The sequence below is a fragment of the Sprattus sprattus genome (assembly GCF_963457725.1).
Source record: "Sprattus sprattus genome assembly, chromosome: 9".
Lineage (NCBI taxonomy): Eukaryota > Metazoa > Chordata > Actinopteri > Clupeiformes > Clupeidae > Sprattus > Sprattus sprattus.
This window is the reverse complement of record NC_137928.1, coordinates 22,312,209-22,336,388: the sequence shown is the minus strand read 5'-3', so window position 1 is coordinate 22,336,388 and position 24,180 is coordinate 22,312,209. Positions and strand designations below refer to the sequence as shown.

Genomic DNA, 24,180 nt, shown 5'->3' with positions numbered 1-24,180 from the left:
TTTCAAGTCCCCATGGCTAAATTGATATCATTATGTTTACGGTGGAATGTATAATTGATTATTGTATCATTATAACCGAATGTAATCGTGCATCAGTTTCACGCACATGAGGGGGTTCGAGAAAGGGAGGGGGGATGTCGAGCCAGAACTTGTGATCATTGATAATCAAAAGTTATTATTATAATCTCTCATTGCGCATCACCACCATCAAGTTTCGCTGCCTCCCATTAAAAGTTTGTTCTGATTATTTATCGGGGGGCGCAACCTCTCATTATGTGAACAGGTGTAGCAAACGCAATGTCTTTTAAAGCAAATTATTTTATTACAAACATTTTTCCTTGATAAAAACATTAGGTTGAATTTCATTCTTTCACTTCATGTACACGTGGAGTCAAATACAACATTTAATCGGCTATTAACAAAGCCCATAAATACCCCAGCAGAATTCTGAAAAACTAGAATATTTCCTTAGTTTTTGCAGTACAATATGAGTCTTATGATACCATTGGCGCAATGATTTCAGTACTTTTCAGTACACCTTTAACTTGTTAATGAGGAGAGCTTTTGCCTGTGCATGTTAAACGGCAGTGTTCCACAAAATGGTGAAGGGCTGATGCAGTGGATGAGATCGCTCTGTTGCTTGCAGGATGAGCTCCTAGAAGCAAGGTCAGAGAGGTAATTAGTGGACAAATGTAATTAAAATGAAACCTAATGTCATTTATGTATTTTTCTAGGGGCCTGTTTTCACCAAGTAGACACTTTTTTTTTACCGACTTGGTGAAAACAGGCCCCCGGAAAAATACCTAAAGACCCAACATTTCCAAAAAACAACAAAAAATTGTCTTTTCATTGACCAACAGGCATTGAGTTTGTCTGGGAAAGAAGAGGTTTAACTACATGTCAGTTAAAAATGCTGTGCCTGCTCCAACCCATCCTTCAGTTAGACAAACAGGCCGACAGACAGGTGGAGGCTCCCTGCATATTTAAAGTGATTATACAGTACGAAGACTTTGAGGAAGATAAATAGAAGAGGTGGGTTTCAGAACACAAGTTATTCAAATTCATTTCTATTTCATCTTTATCATTCCATTATATTTCAGTTCCCCCAGCGGTCTGAAGCAAACATCCGTAGTGCTGCCTCTACTCTTTAAAAAAAGGAACTTAAAGGTGCATGCTGCCCCTGCTCAATGAATATGACTTGTCACTTTTCAAGGGCAGAGCCAGAGAGAGACGGAGAGGGAGACAGAGAGAAGAAGAAAAACAAAACACATTATCCTCCACCTCCGCCTTCCTATGATCCACTACCTCTTCCTTTTTCAGTGTTGTCTTTCATCTTATCCTTGCCTCCACCTCAAACTTAGTTTCTGTAGACTTGCTCCCATTACTGAGCAACACTTTTTTTTTTAAGGTTGCATTATACTGAGAGAATGCAGGATTTGGCTATCCTCTGATACCAGAGGAGATACTGTAATTTCACACTGTAATGACAATTTATTTTTAGTGCAAGGAAGTAATGATTGACTAAGTTACAGCTTCCTTACAGTGAGTGCAGACCATGTGAAATTAAACCTAGGGACCATATTCTATCCTACGTTCCCTCAAAAAAAGTATGCCCTGTCTTGCTCAGAAGTATTATCTATTCATATTTGATGTGATAATTTATGACATTAATGATGCTTTTAACTGACTATTACAGACGTTTAAAAAAAAAAAATCTGATAAAATGAACACCCAAAAACACATACTGTACGTCCATGAGCACAGTCCTAAATATCCTGTGTCTCAGTCCGTCCATACAGCGTGTCTTCAGCTCACCTCTGTTTGCTGGTTATGTGTGAATCTCAGGCTGACATCAGCAGCCCCCTGGGTGCGGAAGATGACCTGGGTGATGGCCACACGCCCAGCGCCCCACACCTTCACTTCTCCCAGTGACAGGTGGTCTGCAGCAGCCAGGCCATTGTGGCTGATCTGGTTGCTTAGCGTGTTCTGGTGGATAGACAAAATTAAGTGTGGATATATATATCGGCTTTTTGTGGGTCATACAATGAGCCTTACACTGGACATGACATGAAAAGCTGTAGAGTTGATCCCTTCAAAAACTCTGTGTGCTGTGTGTGAAGTGTGGGTATACAAGGAGAGACCTGTGACAGAGTGCCGTCACTACGGTTGAGTTTGTGCTCTGACTGACGAGCCTGGCACTTTGCCATTGTGGTCAGGGTGCAGGGTTGGTTCCCCGTAGACCTGGGTTCAAGGCTTGGGGGAGGTGGCTGTTCCCCCCCTTCCCTACGAGACCCTTAGCCACTTCTCTCCTCACAACAAATATAATTTTAAAAACATGCAACACATTTAGTATATAGCTGTGTGACAATGGGACCAGATGATTCTGCCCAGAACCATGATGCCGCTGATTTCCCCACTGGCTTTAATGAGTCCCCACACTGCACAGTCCATCATTGTTCTGTGGTTCTGTCATTGATTTACGAAATACACATTTAGAATGTACTAAAACAACAGCCTACCTTGTTTGCTGTGAAAGTCATCCAGAGGTGCTGGTTCTTTTCATAAGTATCTGAACAGCAAGACAGAGATGATGCACATCAGAAGTAGATGAAGGCAGGGTAGAGAGATAAAGAGAGATGAGAGGAGAAGATAAGATCATGACAGACAGTACATTTACAAGGGAAGACAGATAGCATTAATGTAATGGCATCTATCTGGATGCCTTTCTCTTCCTTGTTACACACTTCACTTCACCCAAAGCTCTCAGAATTCTGATCACACACACACACACACATAGAGGGGCTTTCAAACTTCAAAAACAGACTGAGACTGTGTAATCAGAGTATGCTGTCATCACCAAGTCAGATAGGAGGCCACTCGCTCTATTTTCCTGCTGTTGGTCGCGAAGTGGCACAGACGGAGAGAGGAAGAGAGGGGGGAGATGAGAGACTCACCGATGCCCTCGCCGTCATCCCAGAACAGGGAGCCCTGCGCCGATCCGTCATCATCAAGACCAACAATAAGTCCCATGGGGTTCTTGCGACTGGAAAAGAGAGGGGGGGTCAGGCACAGTCTGTGGCCAGTCGCACAGGATGACGAAAATGCATGTGGAGAGCCCACTGACACAGGTGGACCCCGCAAGTGAGCACCTCTGGGTTAATTCGGTGCAGCTGCTGCAATTCTCTGATGCAATTTTCATCATACTTTTTGAGACACTCATCTTCTACTCTCATACATCCAAATAGAAAGACATTAACTTTCCTATGGCAAAGATGATAGTGTAAAGAGTCTATATACTGTGTATACATAAGTGAATTTGTCACACGAATATTTCATCGCTTCAATCAGTCTGAGGAGATGAGAATTTAAGAGAACTTTTGCATGGTTGCAGAATTACTTACGCCATGACATGGTCCTTTACCATAGAAACGTAAGTGCCTATTGGCATGTCAATTTTTCATATTTATGCTCTGAAAATCCAACCTATCTTCTCAAAGTAAGAAAATGCACTGTGCCCATGTGTCCATGAGTTCACCTGTAGAGGGTGTTGTTCTCAGGTTTCTGCCAGGGGAGGATGTAACCGCCTCTCACGTGCAGGTTGATGTGGTTCAATGGAGTGTGCATCCTCACAGTCTCAGCTCTCTTCCCAACCGCCTTAGCCTGCAAAGAGAGCAGAGGGGATCCGTCCACATGTGAGTCCCCCACCCAAGAGCTCCAGTAGCAGAGACACGACCTTCCACCGGCACTTTATCGTGGATAGGTGAGTGACACGTGTAGTGATAAACACAATGGAGATTGGCTTACCGTGTGATAATCGTACCATTTGGCATTTGGCAGGTAACCACTAACTTCAGTGACACCCTGTGAATAAATCAAAGGTCGTCATGATGGATCTGTGTGAATGTGTACAGTATGTATGTATATGTGTGTGTGTGAGTCTGTGTGTGAGAGAGTGTGTGCCTGCGTGCTTTGTGCATGCGTGCATGTGTGTGAGTGGAAGCCTAAGGGCACTTGGCATGTGGCATGTGTTGTACTGTGACTGTATTCATGTGAGTGTTTTTGTGAGTGTGTGTGTGTGTGTGTGTGTGTGTGTGTGTGTTTGTGTCTGTGCGTGCACATCATGTGTGTATTACACATGCATCATCTCACTTGATCCAGTGCAGGTGTGATCAGCAGTGCTGGTCCCCAGAGGAACTGCCTGTGGATGTCCCACGTCACTCTGTCATTCACAAACCTGCAGGGGCAGAAGAGACAGAGAACCCCACTCTCAACATGGCTCTAGGGGACACGGGAAAAAGCCCTGCAGAGTCCAGCAGCTCATTACCCAGATGCACCACAGAGTGTAGCTGGACAGTGACTGTGATGGTGGAGATAGAGGCACGAGAGGCTGGTAGGCATCAGGCCCATTAGGCTGAGAGCAGAGACACGGGACACTGAGGGCGAGGGAGTAGAGTGGGGTAGTCAGCAGCTCCTGATCAATGCTGCCGCCGGCACAGCGCTGCCAGAACGCCAGAAATATGAGAGGAAGAGGAGGACGGGCGAGGGCGAGATAGAGGAAGGACAAGATGAGTCAGACAGAGAATGAACTGGAATGAGAGGGGCGTGTGAATAATGGAGGGGAGGGAGGAAGGAGAGACAGACGAAAGGACAGAACTTAAAAGGGCAACAGTAAGAGAAATGACAAAGCAGGATAGAAGGGGGAATGAAGTGAGAAGGACAGGAGGCGAGTTAAGAAAATAAGTTGCTGGACAAGGACAATTTGGAGAGGCATAAGCTAATAGCGAGGATGAGATGAGACCTTCTAAAGTGAGATGAGAGCTTTAAAAGGTGCAAATCTCACTCCGGAATGTACAGGGAATGTGCCGGCATAGAGAAAATTATTTGAAAAAGAACAAACACCGAATGGCATTCGGAGATGGCACATCAGAAAACGCCTCAACAGCCAGCCACCACGTGGGAGAAAGATGCATTAAAGCGGATTTTACAAGCCAAGGCCACTTATGCAGTGTTTTTTATTTGAAAGAAAAGCGTCCCGTTTGTAGCCATGGGTTGGGTGTGTGCGGTGTGATGGAGGGTGATATGGAAGGGCGAGTGCACTGACTCGTGCAGGAGGGGTCGCACAACGGTGCTGCCGTCGGTGTGGGCCTCAAACATCAGGGTGTAGAGGTAGGGCAGCAGCGTGTAGCGGATGTTCAGCACGTCCCGGGATGCCACGGAAAACTCTGGATCCCAGGCTACAGGGTCTTGTCTCTGTCACACAGACACACACAGACATAAACACACACACACACACACACACACACAAACACACAAACACACACAGGAGTTAGGAGGAGGGAGGGAAAGAGAGAGAGTAAGCCAAAATGCAAAGTAAATTCATGGGCACTAACACCCTTGGGGGAAATGTATGCTAATCCACATATGCAACCACAATGCGTTCAACTAGACTTGTGCTACATCATGTGCATTTCTACAGCTGTGGCCTCCAGCACATAGCAAACATCCTGAAAAAAAAAGACATTTTAAGAAGACAGAATCCCAGTCGACAACAGATCCTACTTATGAACAGATGACATGTGCTCCCTCCTATATGCATCTGTGGTACAGCTCTCTACAGACCTGATGCTGATCTTAGAGTGCTTCTGAGAGTTAATAATGAAAAAGACGGGAGAGTAGCTGAGTTAAACAGCCTAGCAAATGAGCTACATTTGGGTAACGCAGATAGTTTCCGTGTGAAATATGAATAAGCAAGAGATATCAACGACACAACAGATTTTGAAAAATGAATGATGAACAAATGCAGAGAATATGCAGAGAGTAGGTGTTCCCTTAAGTAGGCCACCTAAGTTGGATCAAATACAGTATGTATGATTTTTAACAATTAGTGAACAAACAGATGCCCACATGCCACTATGGTTACTGTTGTATTCTTCTCTTTTGTCATCATGGAATAAACATATTTGGAAGATTATTTAGTCTTGTGGCTGACTGTTAAGAGGGCAGAAGCCATGAATGTGTACCTGAGAGGTAAATTGCTTGTTTCAGCATGAGAGGCCATGACAGCAGTAACTTCCCGGATAAGCAGAGACTAAATAATACTAACATTTATCCAAAGGAGGAGCAGGTTGGAGAGAGATGTTGTTCCCAGTGTGTCAGATGAAGTGCACTGCTCAGACCCACTGTGGCCGTGGCTTCACAGCACAGTGTGATAGAGGACTTCAGTTTGTCCCGGAATCTGACTTCTGCTATCTGGCTTGTCAAGCGGCAGCGCCTTTGCAGTTGGGAATTCATACGTCATACTTAGCTGGGGAAGTGACATTTCATAGGACCAAGGCCACCGACACTGGTGCAGCTCATATTTGTGTAGGACACTAAAGCTATTTCTTGGGGGCTCCGCTGAGCAGCTGAGGGTTTGTAGTTTGCATTCATGAGCGTTCCACAAGCAGCTTACCGGCATTGCCAGTGATTTACTGTAATACTGTTAATTTTAAGGATAAAGGAAAGTGCTGTGTGTGATGGCATTGACTGTGCTTTGTGCTGAAAATTGCAAAACAAGTCCCCTGGGTTAAGGCTCTTCTCCTGAGTAAAGATTCAACTTTAAACAATTTGAGACTCTCAGGAATATTGAGCTTACGTTAAATGTTACATATTGCCCTCTTACTTTAGAAAATAAGACTGCTTAACTTAGTGCCTTCTTAAAGCCCATAAATCATGGCGGAGATGAGCATCTCTAAAGAGTGCTTCTGACAGCGAAGCTGAAGAGGAGTCGGGGAGACCTGCTTACGACCATATCATTTAATGCAGACATGCTTTCGCAAGGCAGTAAAGAGAGGCTTTATCCTATCAGTGAGTGTGTGTGTGTGTGTGTGTGTGTGTGTGTGTGTGTGTGTGTGTGTGTGTGTGTGTGTGTGTGTGTGTGTGTAAGAGAGAGAGAGATAGAGTGAGGGAGAGAGAGCGACAGCTCTTTGCTGAACACTATGCTTCTTCCACGGGGTAGGGGTTGTATATCTGACCACATGTGATCTTCATCACCCATGCCTTCGCCTCATTCTCCCCCACTCCTCTCCAACCAAGACAAGGCCTCTCTTCCCCTAAACTATAATGGCTGGCTCTCATATTTCCCCATTAAACCCCTAAATGCCTCAGACCTCCCCCAGACTGTCTGACTTGCTCTCTGCATATGAGGGCCAAAAATTATTTCAAGCCCACTGGCGCCCCGAGTCCTTTAAGATGCGGGTGCCAAGCGAAGGCGTCTCCACCCACGTGCAGCTCCGTTCCTCTACTGCGGAGGCAGCCAGGCGAGACTGAGGGTGGAGGGCTGAGACACACAGAGCATCTCTCTCAGTGGCAGCTCATATCGACGAGCACATTTACAGCAACTGGTAGACATAATAAACACAGAGAGCCATCATCCTCCAGCCCCCATCCTCTCTGCCCGCCTCTCTGCTCCTTCCTTCTCTCTCTCTCTCTCTCTCATTCTTTATTTTCATGATGTGTCTTTCTGCTTTTCTGTCTTCTAATCTCCCAGTACCTTGCCCTCTTGGCCTCTTTTATTGCATCGCTTTGTCCCTCTCTCTCTCTCTCTCTCTCTCTCTCTCTCTCTCTCTTTCTCTCTCCTCCTCTCACCTCTTTCTCATAAATGCATTACGTCCGCCTCGGCCTCTCATACAATGACCTTCCATTCCTAGATCATTGTCTTCCATAAATGGCCCCATTTGACACAGCCACATAACAGCTAATTATATGTTACTGGGGGTAATTACAGAGGGCACAGTTTAAGAAAAGAAGGGATGTAATTGGCTCACGCAATGGGCGTGAGATGTGTAAAAGCCATAAAAGTAAAGGAGGGTCCTTTGAGGACTTTTTTCCTGATTCTATTCTCTTATTTTATGTCTGTTTTCTTTTAATTTCTCTGACCTTGTCAGCACACATCATGATTCCTGGTCGGCTGTTGCGGTTATTTAGCCGTAAATTGGCGCAGATCAGAAATGAGGCCGCTAATAGAGACATGTTCAGTAGTGACCTCCAACTTAAACAGCCTCCCCACCCCTCACTAACCCCCTGCAGGTCTTTTAATGGTGTCGCTTTTGCGTTTTTTGTTTTGTTCACTCTCTTCTTGTTTAAGCCCCCATTTGCAAGCCATTATTAAATGATTGAAATCAAAGGGGGGAGGGGGGGGGGGGGTAGTGTCTCACCTTGAGAATTCAATTACGCCCTGCACCTACTGTCACTGCTGCGCCCTGCGTCGCCATCCAACAAGGAAATTTACTCGCGCCACATCGATCCTCTCGACCTCCGCTTATTGGATTTTTTTCCCCCCCTCCCTTCTCTCAATGTGTTCTACAGCTCCACAAAGGTCACAGCACAAAACACAGTGAATAGATAGCAAACTATTGGCCAGGAGTAACATTCCGACTCTTTGCTCTCTCCTTTCATCATCTGTGACCTGCTTTCCTGACCTCTCATAGTGTTTTTTCCGCAGTTTGAAGCGGTAAGAGAGCGCATACAAGTCAAGTCTCTTGTTTTATCGGTGACACTCACAGATTTGCGAGTGAGAAACTACCAAGTTTGCACTGTGCAGCTCACTATGTCTGCATAGCAGGTATAGCCTACTTGTCAACGATGTTTCCATATTCAGCAGCTAAGCACCTTCATCACTGAACAACTTCTTATCTCTAGGGGTCGAATAAAGACCTGTTCACAAAATGCCTCTGAAATGTAACAAAATGCATGCATGTTTGTGTGTGTATGTGGCTGGTGGGGGTGGCTCATTTTCACAGATTTTAAAAGATTTTAACCTCACAGATTTCTGTCATGTTCACTTGGCAGGTATGAAAGTGGAAGGCTGGTTTTTCTCCTGAGTTATTTGCTTCTTAAATGTTTTAGTACGTAACTATTTGGCAGACGAGAGCTTTGTGTTCAAAAGGCAAGTAGACTCACCGGGCTCCCTTTGCCATTGTGGTTCCTAGAGAAGGGGTAGAAAGCCCCCAGCTGCATCCAACGGAGGCACATCTCACGCTCTGCTGTGTTGAAGAACCCACAGATGTCTGCACCCGTCTAGAGGTAGCAACAAGTAAACACCATAACAACTTGTAACAACAAGTAAAAACCATCCACAACCACCTGAACATCCATACAGTACTTTCTGCTGACATATTTACAAACATCCTCTGTAATGCAATTGCACCCACAGATGAGTCATAAAACATGTATTTCTCTGCCCCATGAAAGCATACTTTTGAACGAAAGAAAGAAATTCAAGACATAGAAATCAATAGCAATCTCCATTTGGTCAGGAGAGCTTCGGCAAAGGAAGTGGAGCACTTACGTAAGGGATGCCGAACAAGCTGAACTCCATCATTCCTGCGGAAGAGGCAGAGAAAGAATCCACATCAAGACTACATCAACACAACCAGTCAGTGAGGAGGAGAGAAACAGAAAATCAGAAAGAGTTACTCTTTACTGTGAAAGATAAGGTATACTGTGTGGACCTTCCATAGCCTTTCACAAAACAAAGCCTAATGTAAAGCTGATTCTGTTCATGTATATGTCCTCATCTGTGTGTACTTTGCATATGGCCATGTGCATGCACTGTAGGTTTGTGTGTGTGTGTGTGTGTGTGTGTGTGTTTGTGTGCTCCTTGTGTGCAGTTTGGAACAAATGCTATGCTTTCAACTTGTCTACCACTTTCAGCTTCTAGAACACTTTGTTTGCAATGCAGTTGAAAGATGAAGAATTCTGGATCTCAAGAAAACTTGTGGACTACACTGCCAACATCTCCTCCTCTCTACATTCCCACACTGAGCTGCACTCTGCAGACTCTGCATTTCCTTGAACTTTCAGAGAGGGAGAAAGACATGTTTGCTAGTGGAAACAAACTAAAAAAAAGTCGTAAGACACCCACAATGTAACAGAGAAAAATGCACTCCCACACAGCGATGACATCCTTTTACGCACACACAGGCTCTCTCTCCCTCTCTGTCTGTCTCTCTCTATCTGTCTAACAAACACACACACACATACACACGCACACACACACACACACACATCCCAGCAAGCAAGCCTCCACCGGCCCCATGCAGGCAGGCTGTGGGCACTGTGGGCTAGGGCCAGCCCACACCAATTCTTCACAGGCCCGGTGTGGGCACTGTGGGCTAGGGCCAGCCCACACCAGTCCTACACAGGCCCGGTGTGGGCTTGCCCAAGCAGGGCCTGCAGCTTTGGGTTCACTGCGGGCTGTCACCGGATAGCCCAACAAAGTCTAAGCTGCCCAGAAAACCCATGCTGGGCCTGTGCGGGCTGCCACATATGGCCCCCCTTAGGGCTGGCACAAGGGCCCTTCGAGGGCTGCCCACACAGGGCCCTTTGAGGGCTACCCACGCAGGGCCCTTTGAGGGCTGCCCACGCAGGCCCTTTGAGGGTTGCCCACGCAGGCCCTTTGAGGGTTGCCCACTTTGAGGGCTGCCCACGCAGGCCCTTTGAGGGCTACCCACGCAGGCCCTTTGAGGGCTACCCACGCAGGCCCTTTGAGGGTTGCCCACGCAGGCCCTTTGAGGGTTGCCCACTTTGAGGGCTGCCCACGCAGGCCCTTTGAGGGCTACTAACGCAGGCCCTTTGAGGGCTACCCACGCAGGCCCTTTGAGGGCTGCCCACGCAGGGCCCTTTGAGGGTTGCCCACTTTGAGGGCTGCCCACGCAGGCCCTTTGAGGGCTACCCACGCAGGCCCTTTGAGGGCTACCCACGCAGGCCCTTTGAGGGTTGCCCACGCAGGCCCTTTGAGGGTTGCCCACTTTGAGGGCTGCCCACGCAGGCCCTTTGAGGGCTACCCACGCAGGCCCTTTGAGGGCTACCCACGCAGGCCCTTTGAGGGTTGCCCACGCAGGCCCTTTGAGGGTTGCCCACTTTGAGGGCTGCCCACGCAGGCCCTTTGAGGGCTGCCCACGCAGGGCCCTTTGAGGGCTGCCTACACAGGACCCCTGAGCTTTTGCTCATTGGCAAAATGCTGGCCCCACAGTGATGGCCCTGCGTGGGCAGCCCTAACGGGCCCCCTTAGGGCTGGCACAAGGGCCCTTTGAGGGCTGCCCATGCCGGGCCCCTGAGCTTTTGCTCATTGGCAAAGTGCCGGCCCCTCATTGCTGGCCCTGCGTTGGCAGCCCTAACACAGCCCACAGGAGCCCTCACTAGGCCCACACAGAGCCTGCACTCATTTTTTGCTCATTTATTTATTGAATTTATTTATATATGATAGTAAAAAATAGAAAGTGTTTGTTCTGCAAATCTAAATGGATGCAGTTACAGCATAACTAACATCTGTATAGTCAGAAATGTACAATAGCCAAAAGGAATTCAAATTAAAGACTTTATTAATACAAGTGTGTGTGTATGTGTGTTTGTATACAGAAAAGCTCTATAAAAAAATGAATTATTATTATTATTATTATTATTATTATTGAGCTTTGTCAAACCAAACTCCGAGGTAGAAAACGTATAACTTTTGAGTTTGGGTGGACAAACCTCACGTGGACTACTGGTAAGGGTGTTGGGCTGGAAAGCGTAAGGTCGTCGGTTCAATCCCCAAGCGGCAGGAAAAATGTGCTGTGCTTCACTTCACTGTGTGCTGTGTGTATCACAACCCTGGATGGGTAAAATGCAAAGATCAAATTCAGAGTGTGTGTGTGTCACTACCTTGGATGGGTAAAATGTAGAAATCAAATTCAGAGTGTGTGAGTCTCTACCCTGGATAGGTAAAATGCAGAGATCAAATTCAGAGTGTGTGTGAGTCACTACCCTGGATAGGTAAAATGCAGAGATCAAATTCAGAGTGTGTGTGAGTCACTACCCTGGATGGGTAAAATGCAGAGATCAAATTCAGAGTTTGTGTGTGTGTGTGCCAGTTTTTTACTTTCACTTTTATGTTTTACTATTATATATAAATATATTCAATAAATAAATGAGCCAAAAATGAGTGCAGGCTCTGTGTGGGCCTAATGAGGGCTCCTGTGGGCTATGTTAGGGCTGCCCACGCAGGGCCAGCACTGAGGGGCCAGCACTTGGCCAATGAACAAAAGCTCAGGGGCCCTGCGTGGGCCTTGTGAGGGCTCCTGTGGGCTGTGTTAGGGCTGCCAACGCAGGGCCAGCAATGAGGGGCCGGCACTTTGCCAATGAGCAAAAGCTCAGGGGCCCGGCATGGGCAGCCCCCAAAGGGCCCTTGTGCCAGCCCTAAGGGGGCCCGTATAGGGCCTGTGGAGGCTTGCTTGCTGGGATACACACCTATGATGGATTTGTACAGCTGGTCCCAGGCGGCTGTGTTGTCTCCCAGCCAGTGTCCTGCCCAGCGGCCACTGGTAGGGTACGTGGACCGCGTCACCACGATCCCCCTCTTCCCGGTCACATTCAGAAGGGCACTGCATTAGCGTTAGCATTCGCAAGCACAAGAGAGGGCAGAAGAGTTATGGACACAGATCTGTGGGGAAGGAAACTATTAAATTGTCTCTGGTTGAGGCAAGGATGGCCTCCCTACACGCCCGACTGGAGTTCAGTGCATTTGAAGTGTAAGTGAAAGAACGTCCTTAGCCCATGTGAATTTCAGTGCTATATTTTAAAACTAAATTATCGTTGACATTGTGCTTGATGGCTGGGTGACTATGCTCTCACATGGAGATAAGTGGAGCACCACATACGTCAGTCGGCTTACGTTACCAACGAGAGTGTGTTGTGGGAGGGACACAGACGTGTCAAAGAAATGTCACTCACTCATATGTGGGCTTTGTGTGAGACCAGCCGTAAAGATTGTGGACGTCGTAATGCTTGACTGGCGTTCCGTCACTCAGGAACTGCTGGCTGTTCATGCACAGTGTCTTGTGTTTCAGGCCCAGATGCTTGGACTCCAGAGCTAAAGCAATGACGAAAAAGAAACAAACCGCATTTCAACGACAGATCTTAACAGCTTAATGCATACATTTGATGCAAAATTTCTCTAAATAAATATTTTTAACCGAGTGAAGCATTGCCACTGTAAGTAGTAGCATTTCTGACAATTTAGTTTAATAAAAACTAACATAGCCTTTGTGAAACTGAAAATGGCTTTGTTTGTGTATTTACAGTATGTTTACATTTATTAAATGAAAAAAGTGCAGTAGTGAATGTCTCTGTTGCAACTATGGAGACTTCATCACCAGTCCTTACGTGGCATGTACGGAGGAAAGTCATAGATCTCCGGACCCAGACACACCTCACCGACGGTGCCGTGGACAAAACTGGCAGGTTCGTTCATGTCCTACCAAAGGAAGAGACAGCATTTCCGAAATAACATAAATAATCAGCTGTTCGAGCCAGACAACATCTCTCTGAAGAAGGTGGCAACTGTTTACGTGTCTGCCTGCCTTGACATTTTGTGTGGCATGACAAGCTAGTGTGACTGGCAGGTGAGGGAGTGATGGCTTGGCTTTCTGATGGCTGGTGACAACAAAGTGGAGAGACATACGCTATGAGACATCACACAACTGTCACAAAAGCTAGATCCCTAGAAGTTTGGAAAAGGAACGTGAGCTGACGTGAGCGACACACAACGCCCTTACAGGTTGCTAAAAACCAAAGTGACTTGGTGTCACTCGGTGACAGCCTCACTGATAACTCTCTTTGTGCGAGAGGCAGTACTCACGATCCACAGGCCATCAAACTTCATTGTGTTGTCGTAGAAGTCGGAGATCTCCCGTTGCCACCACGTCGCTGTGATGTTGCGGAAGAAGTCGGGGAAGGCGGCGTAGGACCTGTAGAGCTGGAGGGAGAGGAAGAGGAAGCGACAGCAGGACTGTGTGAGTGCCACACTCATCCGCAGTTGATTACAGCATCTCTGAGGGGGTCAGCCTTCATGTACTGGCAGTGCGCCATTGTCCACTGATTGGGCATGTTCCAGACTGTCATGTCATAATTAGAAGCAGCACTCTCTTCCAACTTTACCGAAGCAAGGCTTAATGAAACGAGATGAAGGGGGGGGAAGTGCCACCGCTGGGCATAATCACACACTGATACCGGCCTGTGCAATTACATTGGCATTGTGTATGTAGTGATTGATGAGAAAGCTGCAGACAGTGTTGCATGATTATAGGTGAGGAGGAGCTGGAGGTTTTTAAAGAACAACTCTGGCTAGTAGGCAGGAAGTGACGGTGTGCGTGGTGTAGCTTACCTCAACTTGAGAGTCCCAGTCCAGGTTCTCATCAACAGTGACATTGGGAAAGTCAGGCCACACCTGTGAGAGAGGGTGTGTGGTGTAGGACAGAGAGAGCACATCTTCTATGTGAATTGTCTTAATAGACTACTCATGGGTCACCTCCCTTTACCTAGTGACTTGGGTAACATGGAACAACAAGCAAAGACAGAACTGCTTATATGCAATGAGGTAATGAGGCTAACTAGGTAGCTAGTTTCAGCGAAAGGTCACATTCAGAAACCTTTCACTTGTTTGGAACTTTGTAATATTGTAACAGATTTACGTCTTAAAATGACCAGGGAACACAGCTTGGGCCGGTTGTGTGTGAAGGAGGGCGGTAGAATGCATATTCTGCTTCTGTAACGGTCAGATCCTGTCTGCTCACTGGACCGGAGCTTTAGGATTCAATCTGTCCTGGTCTCTCTTTTGGACAAAGAGGGGAGTACATTCCTTGCACTCACCTCTAAGCTGCAGAGTTCTCTCAAATACAAGCATGGGAACGGACTGCTGCTAAAACTGACCATTAATAACTCACACTGTGTCATTCATTCACTTTCATTCTGTCTTTCCCCCCAACATTTCAGAGTCTACACTTGTTTCGGATTTGGGGGTATTTTCATTTAAGGTCATATATGTCATATATAACAAATGTAAAAGTAATGTGATACCACAGAGAAAAATACATTTTTTAAGTCATTTCTATAACATTGATGATTCATGTTTGTTGTCTAGTCTCCAGTAGGGATGGGTATCGTTTTTTTTTTTTCCGATACCGGTGCTTAACCGATACTTTTAAAACGATACCGGTGCCTAAATGTTGCCAGAACCGATACTTTTTTTTTAAATAGCACAAAACGACGATTGACGACATTAAAGGCTTATTTATTGCCAAGGCAAATAGTTTTCTTCAAATGTAACAATATATTAACTGTTTAAGGTATACTATAAATAAAAATGAATATAAAACACTTGGCTTCAAACCTTTTAACTTCAAACTATGAACAATATATTAACTGTTAACAACTGTTTACAGTATAATTAAATAGATATAAATAAATACAAAACACACTCTGTACACACACTAGAGCTTCACACTTAATTCTTTTGCAGAAATATGAGCATATTTGCCTTCAGAGTCAAAAATGTATTATTTTGTTTGCATTTATTTAAACCCACTGGTTTCGTGAATGTGTACTGCCCCTTTAAGAGTTAAGGTTTGGGGCTGCTGGCCTTTCCGTTTAGTCTTCAGTCTGTGATTTCTGATCTGCCTTTGCCTCTTGCCTTCTCTCCCCCCTTTACACGCAATTTTGTTGTTGCATTGGCTGTACGTCAATATACAGCCACACTTTTGATCGTTTACCTTTCGTCATTTTCTCTGTTATATTGATGGCTAGCTCTGTTTGTGCTTGCTCTTCGCTGTCATAAGACTGTTGCAATGTAATCACCAATGAGCATGAGCGACAAAGGCCAGAGTTTACATTGGGAGATGGAGCAGTTTTATATGTGCCCCACTAAATCTGCTAGCAACCCAAAAAAGTATACAGATCGTACTCAGAAAGATCTACGCCACTAACGTTGCTGCTTGTTAGCTATCGCTACGTTTGTACTGTTTTGGAACCAGCCTCCATGTTTGATGTTGCTGCCGGAAATAATTCCTTTTTACAAGACATCATTTTACGGAAGTTTTGTTCATTTAGCTGCATGGATTTTTGCTGTATTAATTAAAAAAGGTTCAGGCACCGAAAGGAAGCACCGAAATCTGCGTTGCATTTCGGTCCGGGTAGGTACTGGTTGTATTGGAACCGGTGCCATATTGGTACCGGTTCTCGGTACCCAACTCAGTCTCCAGTCATTGTTTTTTCCATCAGACTTGTGCTACTTGTGCATCACATGTACATCAGCATTCTTCATTAGACAGAATAGCTGACAGTGGGCAGGATCTGGTCAATCAATCATCACAATCACTGACCCAGAGTCAGTGCTGTTTCAGACAGGAGCACACAGAGAAGCTGCAGTGCAAAAAGCTTTAGAGTAGCAGAACAAGGCTACAGTCAACCTGCATTCCAAGGTGCATCCCTCTTCTCCATCACTCCCTCCCTCCCTCCCTCTCTCTTTCTCTCTCTCTCTCTCTCTTCCTCCCTCTCCCTCCATCTCTCACATCACATCACACAGCAGTTAAATGAGTGTTGTGCTGCATGCTGCACCCACTAAATAAAATCAAGGCCATGAGGTGCGTTGTCTGACCAATCAGAACATCCCACAAGATGGCGACAGGTGCCAATGTGGAGTGAAGCAGGAGTAGGACAAGCCTTACCTTTCCCCAGACTATATCACTGCTGAGCTCGGCGGGCCATTTGATGAAAACGTCGTCTTCCACACCCCGTATGAAGGCAGGATACGGCTCAGTCTCATTGCCTGAGATGGCAGGATCCTACAACACATGGTGCCCTGAGCTATTCAGTGGGTTCGTAGAGACTTTTTAACCAACATTGAAATGAACGAAGGAGTGATGAAAAGTCCTTCTATCTCATCGCTATTCATCACTTTCTGATGTGTTCATTCACATGAGGATCTCAAGTAAAAGAAAAAGACTGCATGCACTGTGGCTCTGCACAATACATGTTTTGTCCAGCTCTCAAGTATATTACATTAAGATATCATTCATTTGTAGAGCCGCTCAAGAGATCAAAGGGGTTTCAATTAGGGGGCAGTCAAGCTGGAAAGAGTCCATATCAGAATGAAAATGAAAGAGTCCATACCAGGATGAAAATGAATCGCATGCCCTCTCCTCTCATCCTGTCCACCAGACTAGGCAGACCCTGGAACTCCTTATCCAGAACGAAGTTCAGTTGTCTCTCCATGTAGTCGATGTCTGCATACTGGACGTCCTGCATGGAGGGAGGGACACATGTGAGGACACTCATCATCCTTTGAGTAAACCAGGCTATTCAAGAAGAGGCTAGTTCAATGCATGTGATCCAGGGAGGCATTTTAACTAACTGATATGGTTCACAGTCACTAGGCCTGGCAATGGATGTTACATTAAAAAGTACATTTAGAAAACTCATTGCACTGAAATTGGGTCATGATTTTGACTTTGAACAGTTGCCTCAGTTGGAGCCCAGGTTTATTTTCAGGCACTGACAGGACACCTAAAAAGGAAAGGCACATGTGATTCCAGGTGGCTAATTGTGGTTCGTTTCATTACTGGTGTGAATCCGAGAGCACAGCATAGCACACCTCACCCACACAAAAGGTGTCGGTTCCTCACGACTCTCGTTAGCAAACCACTCTCCGCTCAGTTTGCAAACATTTGGCTGGATGTGCTCTCTGCCAACAGCAAACTCAACCTGCTTGCTTGCTCTGCAAGTGCTACCCACGACTGGAGCTGCTAAGAGAGGTGTGGTGCTCGCTGTCAGTGGGAAGGGGATAAGGTGGCACATAAAGTAATTGTGTGTGTGTGTGTGTTTGTGTGTGTGTGTGTGTGTGTGTGTGTGTGTGTGTGTGTGTGTGTGAGTGAGTGCATAAGAGAGAGAGAAAGAGAGAGAGAGGAGAGAGAGAGAGTAATTATGTGTTTGTGTCTATGTTAGAGCATTTTTAAGTGTGTGACTGTTTGTGCGTGTGCACTTGTGTCTGTGTGGTTGTGTGTCAATACGTGTGAATTTTTGTGAGTGCTTACATAAGGAATTCCAGCTGCTCTCATGTCTCTGTATAAATCTGCAATCTCCTGGTCATTGGCATATCCATAGCGACACAGCTGGAATCCGAGGGACCAATAGGCCGGAAGGACAGGGCGACCAATCATCTATGGAGTGAATAATGCACACAGAGAGTGAGTAAAAGAATGAGAGGAAAACAGAGACAGACAGAGAGAGAGAGAGAGAGAGAGAGAGAGAGAGGGAGCGCTATGGAATGTTTTAATATGGCATCAGGTATTTAGTAACAAAGCGAACAAAGTATTGGATAGACACTAAAGCTGTGGGTGTTTTTGTCTGGGATTGTCTGGGTTGAAAACACCTTGGGCATCGAGGCAAAGAAGTCCCAGCTGCTAAATGTCCTATTTGCAAATGCAACCCTACTTACACACATACACACACACACACACACACACACACATGCATCTGCACGCACACGCACACACACACACACACACACACACACACACACACACACACACACACATTTAGTATACTCTATTTGATTCCACATTACAAGTCAAGCTTCATCAGGAATCACATTTTCTGAACAGTTCAACTAATAAAAGCAGTTCAACAATCCATTTGGGGATTTACAGTTCAAGGGTAAAGGAAACATCATATTTTCCAAATAAACATGTTTCTTATAATTGCTGATACTGAACAGAATTTTGCGAACTGTTTGGCCTGTTTTTATGTACCCCCCACCACATACACACACAGACACACACACACACATACACACACACACACACACACACACACACACACACACAGACAACCATAAAGCCTCTCACCGCTGTGTACTCCTGCACTACCAGCTCAGGTGTGGGTCCCATGACAATGTAGAAGTCCAGGATGCCCCCGAGAGTGCGGTAGGTGAGGGCTGGAGTAGGCTGGAAGGTCACGTCTGAAAGCACAGGCAGCCCACTCTGAGTATGCAGTATGCACTAATGCGCCATGCCAAAATGGGCTTTCACTATTTTTGCCGTGAGTCTATATAAACTTTTATAGTAGCACTGTGACTACCTCTGTGACACCCCTGCAATCTGTTGTGCTCCCATAATCCTTCTCACCTGTTGACCTCCCCTGAGCCCTCTCTCACTAACGTCCAAAAAGAGCGTCAAAGATTTTTGTGTAATTATCATTCAAAACCTAAGAAAGATCCTATCCCTTCAGGATGCAGAAAAACTAATCCATGTGTTTGTTACTTTGCGACTTCACTACAGCAATGCTCTCCTGTCTTTATTTAGGAACAACTCACTAGAGCCTCTTACTAATACAGAACGCTGCCGTCGCACACATGCTAGAGCACAGAAATATGAATAGATCTCACCTGTAATTGCCTCTCTGCAGTGGTTCCCTATCAAAACTAGAATTGATTTCAAAGTACTCCTTCCAACATACAAAGCTCTAAATGGACTAGCTCCAAATTACCTACAGGAATGAATTATCCCCTACTGTCCACCAATACCCCCTTGGGTGCAGGTCTTTTTGTAATTCAAAAAGCACAATAGTAGGCAGCCTTCTGCTATCGAGCCCCCCACCAAGCCCAGACAGGCTTTTTGGAGAGGTCGGGCTTGTTGTCCTGCTCTCACTCTCTGCTTCGCTCCTCTTTCTCATCGATCCTCTTTCTCATCTGTTTCCTTTCCTATTTTTACCAGTGGCATTGAGCAGTCAAGTTAAGGAATGGTTGGAATGCAATCTAACAAACAAACAAGAAATTTGACTCTGGGTTAAGTGGCTCTCAGTGTACCTACACAAAATATACAACACAACACCACATACACAGGGAGGAATGGCTATATACAGGAGCTGTGAACTGTAAACACAACAAATAGTGCAAAAATGGAGATGGAGTGGAGAATGCAAGAAGTGCAGAGATAAATATGAAATGGCACGAGAATGACGTAAGAAGTACAGTATATACAGCCCGTAAAGTTAGGATGGAATGTATTGCACATTTTGTATTTGAGAATAAAATAAATAATAGTAACCTTATGAGGACCCTGTATCAAACTTTGCTGTTCAATGTCCAAAACTTTGAATGCTGGCTCCCGATTGTGTATGTATGTATGATCTACATATGCCACATGGGTGTATGATCCATCTGATTACTCCTGATTCTCTTTTCTCTTTTCTCCTCCCTTCCCTTCTACCTCCCCTCCTTTTTCTATCTTTATCTCTCTATCTGGCCGGCCCCAAGCAGATGGGTCCTACTATTTCCTTGCCCCAGTATTAGTGCTTGCTCTAGGAGCTTCAGGCGCTGGGCTCTCTAAAGTACAGTGAGACTATTTTAACTTTGAATGGCTCTATCTAAATACAACTGAATTCAATTGAATAGAAGCCTGTTTGTTTTCATTGAATGACTTTGGCCCACTATGACAAGCCTGAATGCACACAGCAGTTACATTGTTCACTAGTCCGTGAACAAAGAAACTGCAAAGTGACGAACTGTTGAACTGCGTACAGTGGCCTCTGTCAGTGTATAATTGAATCAGTTGCTCGATACCATAAATGTCTACTTATGTTCTCATTTCACAATCAAGCGAGTGCTGTTGTGGAGTGATGGAGTGGGTCCCACTGTGCGTGTTACTCTACAGCGATCATTCAGCTTGTGGGGCATCTCCTCGTTGTGTTCAAATACTCTTTTGATGTTTCCCTTTTAAGCCACGCAGGCTCAAAGTTGTTCTCCTGCTGCGCTACCAAGTTACCCACTTTGTGTGTTTGCCCATGTGTGTGTATTTGTGTGTTTGTGTGTGTGTGTGTGTGTGTGTGTATGTGTGTGTGTGTGATCAAGGTAGACAGACAGAGAGGGAGAGGTAGAAGAGAGAGAGAGAGAGTGTGTGTGTGTGTGTGTGTGTGTGGGGGGGGGGGGGGGTCACTGACTAGACTGACTGCACTGACTACACTGACTGCACAATGCTTAATAAGTCTCTCTTCAGCCAAATTGCTATGCCACAGCGGTAGCAGTGTTCCTCATGCCCTGCTCTGTAGTGATGATTCATTTCATGAGGGCCCTATGTCAAGAATCAGCTTGAGATAAATAATATCACAGCATTATTAATGACTTGCAGAAGCCCCACTGACCCCTGGGCTGCCTGGGATTAGCTGGGAGGAGGGGTAAGGGGGGCAGATACGGCGCCCCACTGTCCTTGCCCCATCCAGCTGCACTGACACAGAGGACTGGGCTCTTTTCTAAATGCTTTACATGCACAGGAGGACACAACTGCCATTGCGTAACCAGCCTGCCTGTGAAAGGACACGTGGTTAAGGTGAAAGGGACAGATATGTAGATGCTTGTATTTGCACACACTTGGAGGAATCCACGCTGTGCTGCATGAGATAGCATGAGTCAGAGGGAGAGGGGGAGAGAGGGAGAGAAAGAGAGAGAGGGAGCAAAGAAGGGAAAGGACGAGTGAGAGGGCACGTTCTGTGTCTCACCCATGGCATTGCTGTTCAGCAGGAGGACTCCGTGAGCATCTGCAGTTTTCTCCAGGCCCATGTAGAAGGGGTGAACACCATAGCAGTTCATCTTGTACTGATGGAGAAAGAGAGAGAGAGAGAGAGAGAGAGAGAGGAATGAGGAGAAGGGAAGGCACGAGTGGACCGCAGTGGTTAAGGAGAGGTGTCACGTCAGGTTTGATGCATTGCGACTCAGACAGTACGGTGTTAATGCGTGAAATTCTCGCTGCCGGGGTGGGGGTCTCCTCCCTGGCCTGTATGTCCTTCTGGTGCATAGCGTGATGGGGGTGAGTCAGAGAAGAAAGGTCGTTAGCATGTCCCATAACGAGGACTGACAGCTAATGACAGCGCTCCCTCCACAAACGCCACTGAGGCATCATGGTTCAGCAGACATTCCGGAAAAGACCGACCGACTCACTCTTAGCCCACGTGCACAGCACACTCAGCATATTCATATTCCTCCTTGGCACCTCTCAGCACCAACATCCAACATAAGGACTTTAAAGGGAAAAGTATTTTTTACTTAACTTGAGCAAGCTCAAACACTCAAACAAGAAAACAAACAAACAAACAAAACCCACACAGATGTCCAGAATAAGCAGAAGTATCTTGATGCTAATGAAGACTCTGATGCTAAACATATACTTTATATAAGCTTATGGCAGCAGTGTTGTGTGTGGGGGCCAAACTAGTGAAGAAAACACCAACTCTGACCTCAGAGTGGTGAAATAAGGTGACTATGAGGCCATGGCTAGAAATCACACATACGTGATGTACCGCACACACACACACACACACACACACACACACACACACACACACACACACACACACACACACACACACACACACACACGTGCTAACAAAAGCCTGCCGCAGCACAAAGGCTTGTGCTGCATATTGTGTGAAAGCCATAGCAACAGCACAGGCGAAGACCCAGGTTGGGAAGCACAAGCACTCAAATAAAGACTGTGCTTCTTCCACATGGCCTAGTATGTTGGTTAAAGGAGTCTGAAAAATGTCAGCTACAGCAATGAAATAAAGAATGCCATTTGATCGGTAAATGAAATACATTTGACTCAAATAAATATGGATATAGGAGTCATTAGTGAGGGAGAAATTCTCCCATGGTGAGAGAAAAATCCTCCCCTGTTGCGAGAGAGGGTTTCTCCTGGTGAGAGAAAGGGGCTGATTGAGTCAGCCTTACCCCGGGGGGCTGATCCTTGGCGAACATGCCCCAGGTGTGCCAGTTCAGGTCGTGGCGGTAGGTTGGGTGCTCCGTTTCGCCAAAGCCGTAGATATATTCCGAAGCGAGACGGGTGGACACCTGGATGAAGAGGTCGGAGAACGTGAAGCCGGGCAAGACTGAGTCCCATCTGCCAGGGAAAAACAGAGTGCAGAGATGTGAGATCACACAAGGCAGCACAGATATGAAATAAGACCACTCCAAATGGAGTAAAATAACCAGTGAGAATCACACCTTTTACCCCCACTGTGCCACAGACAATGCCAAACTCTGTCCGCTCACTAAATTACACAAGGCCTTGATTAAGCCCATGCTAACCCACAGAACAATGAAATAACTAGCAATTGATGATCCATTCAGAAGATGTCATCATTGTTAATGGTTTACTCACATGACAGTGCCCGTGCTCTTCCTGAGCACCTTAATGCCGAAGGGCTGCTGCTCGACACGCACCTCGTACAGCCTCTTGGCCTCGTCCGTCTCAGGCGTGGAGGGCAGCTGCATTGGCACAGGCACCTCGTAGCGCTTCGTAGCTGGATCATAGATCTGGACAAGGGGTCAGGGAAGAGGCATGTTTTTCTGTATTTTTGATGGATCCTATTTTTTTGTCATTATCCAATGAAAAGAATTCAGTATGAACATATCTGGGTGTTTTATGGTGGGAGTAAGAATAAGCAAGTATAAATCCTAATGCTCAGAGGAGTTGTTGCATGAGCTGGCAGGTTTGCTGGGCGAGGTCCCTACCTTAAAGCGCAGAGAGTGCCCAGAGAGGTATAAGATTTCCACACGGAGTTTGTCTATGTCTGCCGATCGTGATCGTGGGCTCGGGTACCTCACGTTCCTCTCAATGTCAAAAGTCCACCCGCTTGTGCTATTAGAAACAGTCGTGGCTGTGTAGCCATAGTCTTTAGGGTAGTAGCACCAGGGGACTGAGGTAAGGTGTGAAACCTTGGAAAAGGCACAAAAAAAGGTGATGGTACCAGCTTCAAATATCATTCAAAGTCTGCAGTTCTCACAGAAGGATCTCCTTGTCGGGAGCTTTTTTCTTTCTTTGAACAAATATGTTCACACACAGAGAGACACTCTCTCTCTTTCTCACACACACTTACCTGCCAGATACAGCCTCTGGCTTTGCACTTTGCCTCATTGCTGTCTTCCTCAGGGTGGCAGTCAAAGCGCTCAAAATCAGAGTTCACCTCGTCCCATGTGACGGTGTAATCCATCCCCATATTCAACCCGAGCCCCCTGAGGTGCAGCACCTTTAGAGAAAGGAAATATATATTTAAAAAGAGAGAGAGAGATTTACAACGGCTTCTCCTTGTACTGATACGCCCTGAGATGCTGCTCGCTCAAGTAGTTATAGAGTAAGGATGACAAACATGACAAACATTCATGCGTACAGCATCTCATATCCCGGCATCTGTCATGGCAACGCCCCATAAATCTGGCCACCGAGACGCAAACATGGCGCGGCGGTCGGAGTGCCCTCGACGAGCTCTGTGCTTTTGTCATTCCGTCGGGACCTTGAGAGTAGCGCATGTGTGCAATGACACCCACCCTCCATC

The 24,180-nt window shown here is 46.1% G+C and overlaps 1 protein-coding gene across 1 annotated transcript in view; it reads right to left on the bottom strand.

Annotated features, from left to right (window-relative positions):
* Positions 1-577: 577 nt before the first annotated feature.
* The window catches only part of si (sucrase-isomaltase), a gene marked incomplete at both ends in the record, with an annotated part of 54,228 nt that continues 30,625 nt past the window's right edge, over positions 578-24,180 (bottom strand). The window contains 24 exons of the mRNA XM_080844299.1: positions 578-655; positions 1,816-1,986; positions 2,520-2,569; positions 2,955-3,043; positions 3,536-3,660; positions 3,805-3,861; positions 4,150-4,234; positions 5,102-5,250; positions 8,941-9,057; positions 9,329-9,363; positions 12,271-12,404; positions 12,754-12,892; positions 13,186-13,276; positions 13,661-13,777; positions 14,186-14,248; positions 16,524-16,640; positions 16,969-17,097; positions 17,889-18,014; positions 18,702-18,814; positions 21,349-21,445; positions 22,577-22,745; positions 23,007-23,161; positions 23,360-23,563; positions 23,725-23,874. Coding sequence (XP_080700425.1) covers positions 578-655; positions 1,816-1,986; positions 2,520-2,569; positions 2,955-3,043; positions 3,536-3,660; positions 3,805-3,861; positions 4,150-4,234; positions 5,102-5,250; positions 8,941-9,057; positions 9,329-9,363; positions 12,271-12,404; positions 12,754-12,892; positions 13,186-13,276; positions 13,661-13,777; positions 14,186-14,248; positions 16,524-16,640; positions 16,969-17,097; positions 17,889-18,014; positions 18,702-18,814; positions 21,349-21,445; positions 22,577-22,745; positions 23,007-23,161; positions 23,360-23,563; positions 23,725-23,874 — 2,760 coding nt within the window. The remainder of the gene's footprint in view (positions 656-1,815; positions 1,987-2,519; positions 2,570-2,954; positions 3,044-3,535; positions 3,661-3,804; positions 3,862-4,149; positions 4,235-5,101; positions 5,251-8,940; positions 9,058-9,328; positions 9,364-12,270; positions 12,405-12,753; positions 12,893-13,185; positions 13,277-13,660; positions 13,778-14,185; positions 14,249-16,523; positions 16,641-16,968; positions 17,098-17,888; positions 18,015-18,701; positions 18,815-21,348; positions 21,446-22,576; positions 22,746-23,006; positions 23,162-23,359; positions 23,564-23,724; positions 23,875-24,180) is intronic.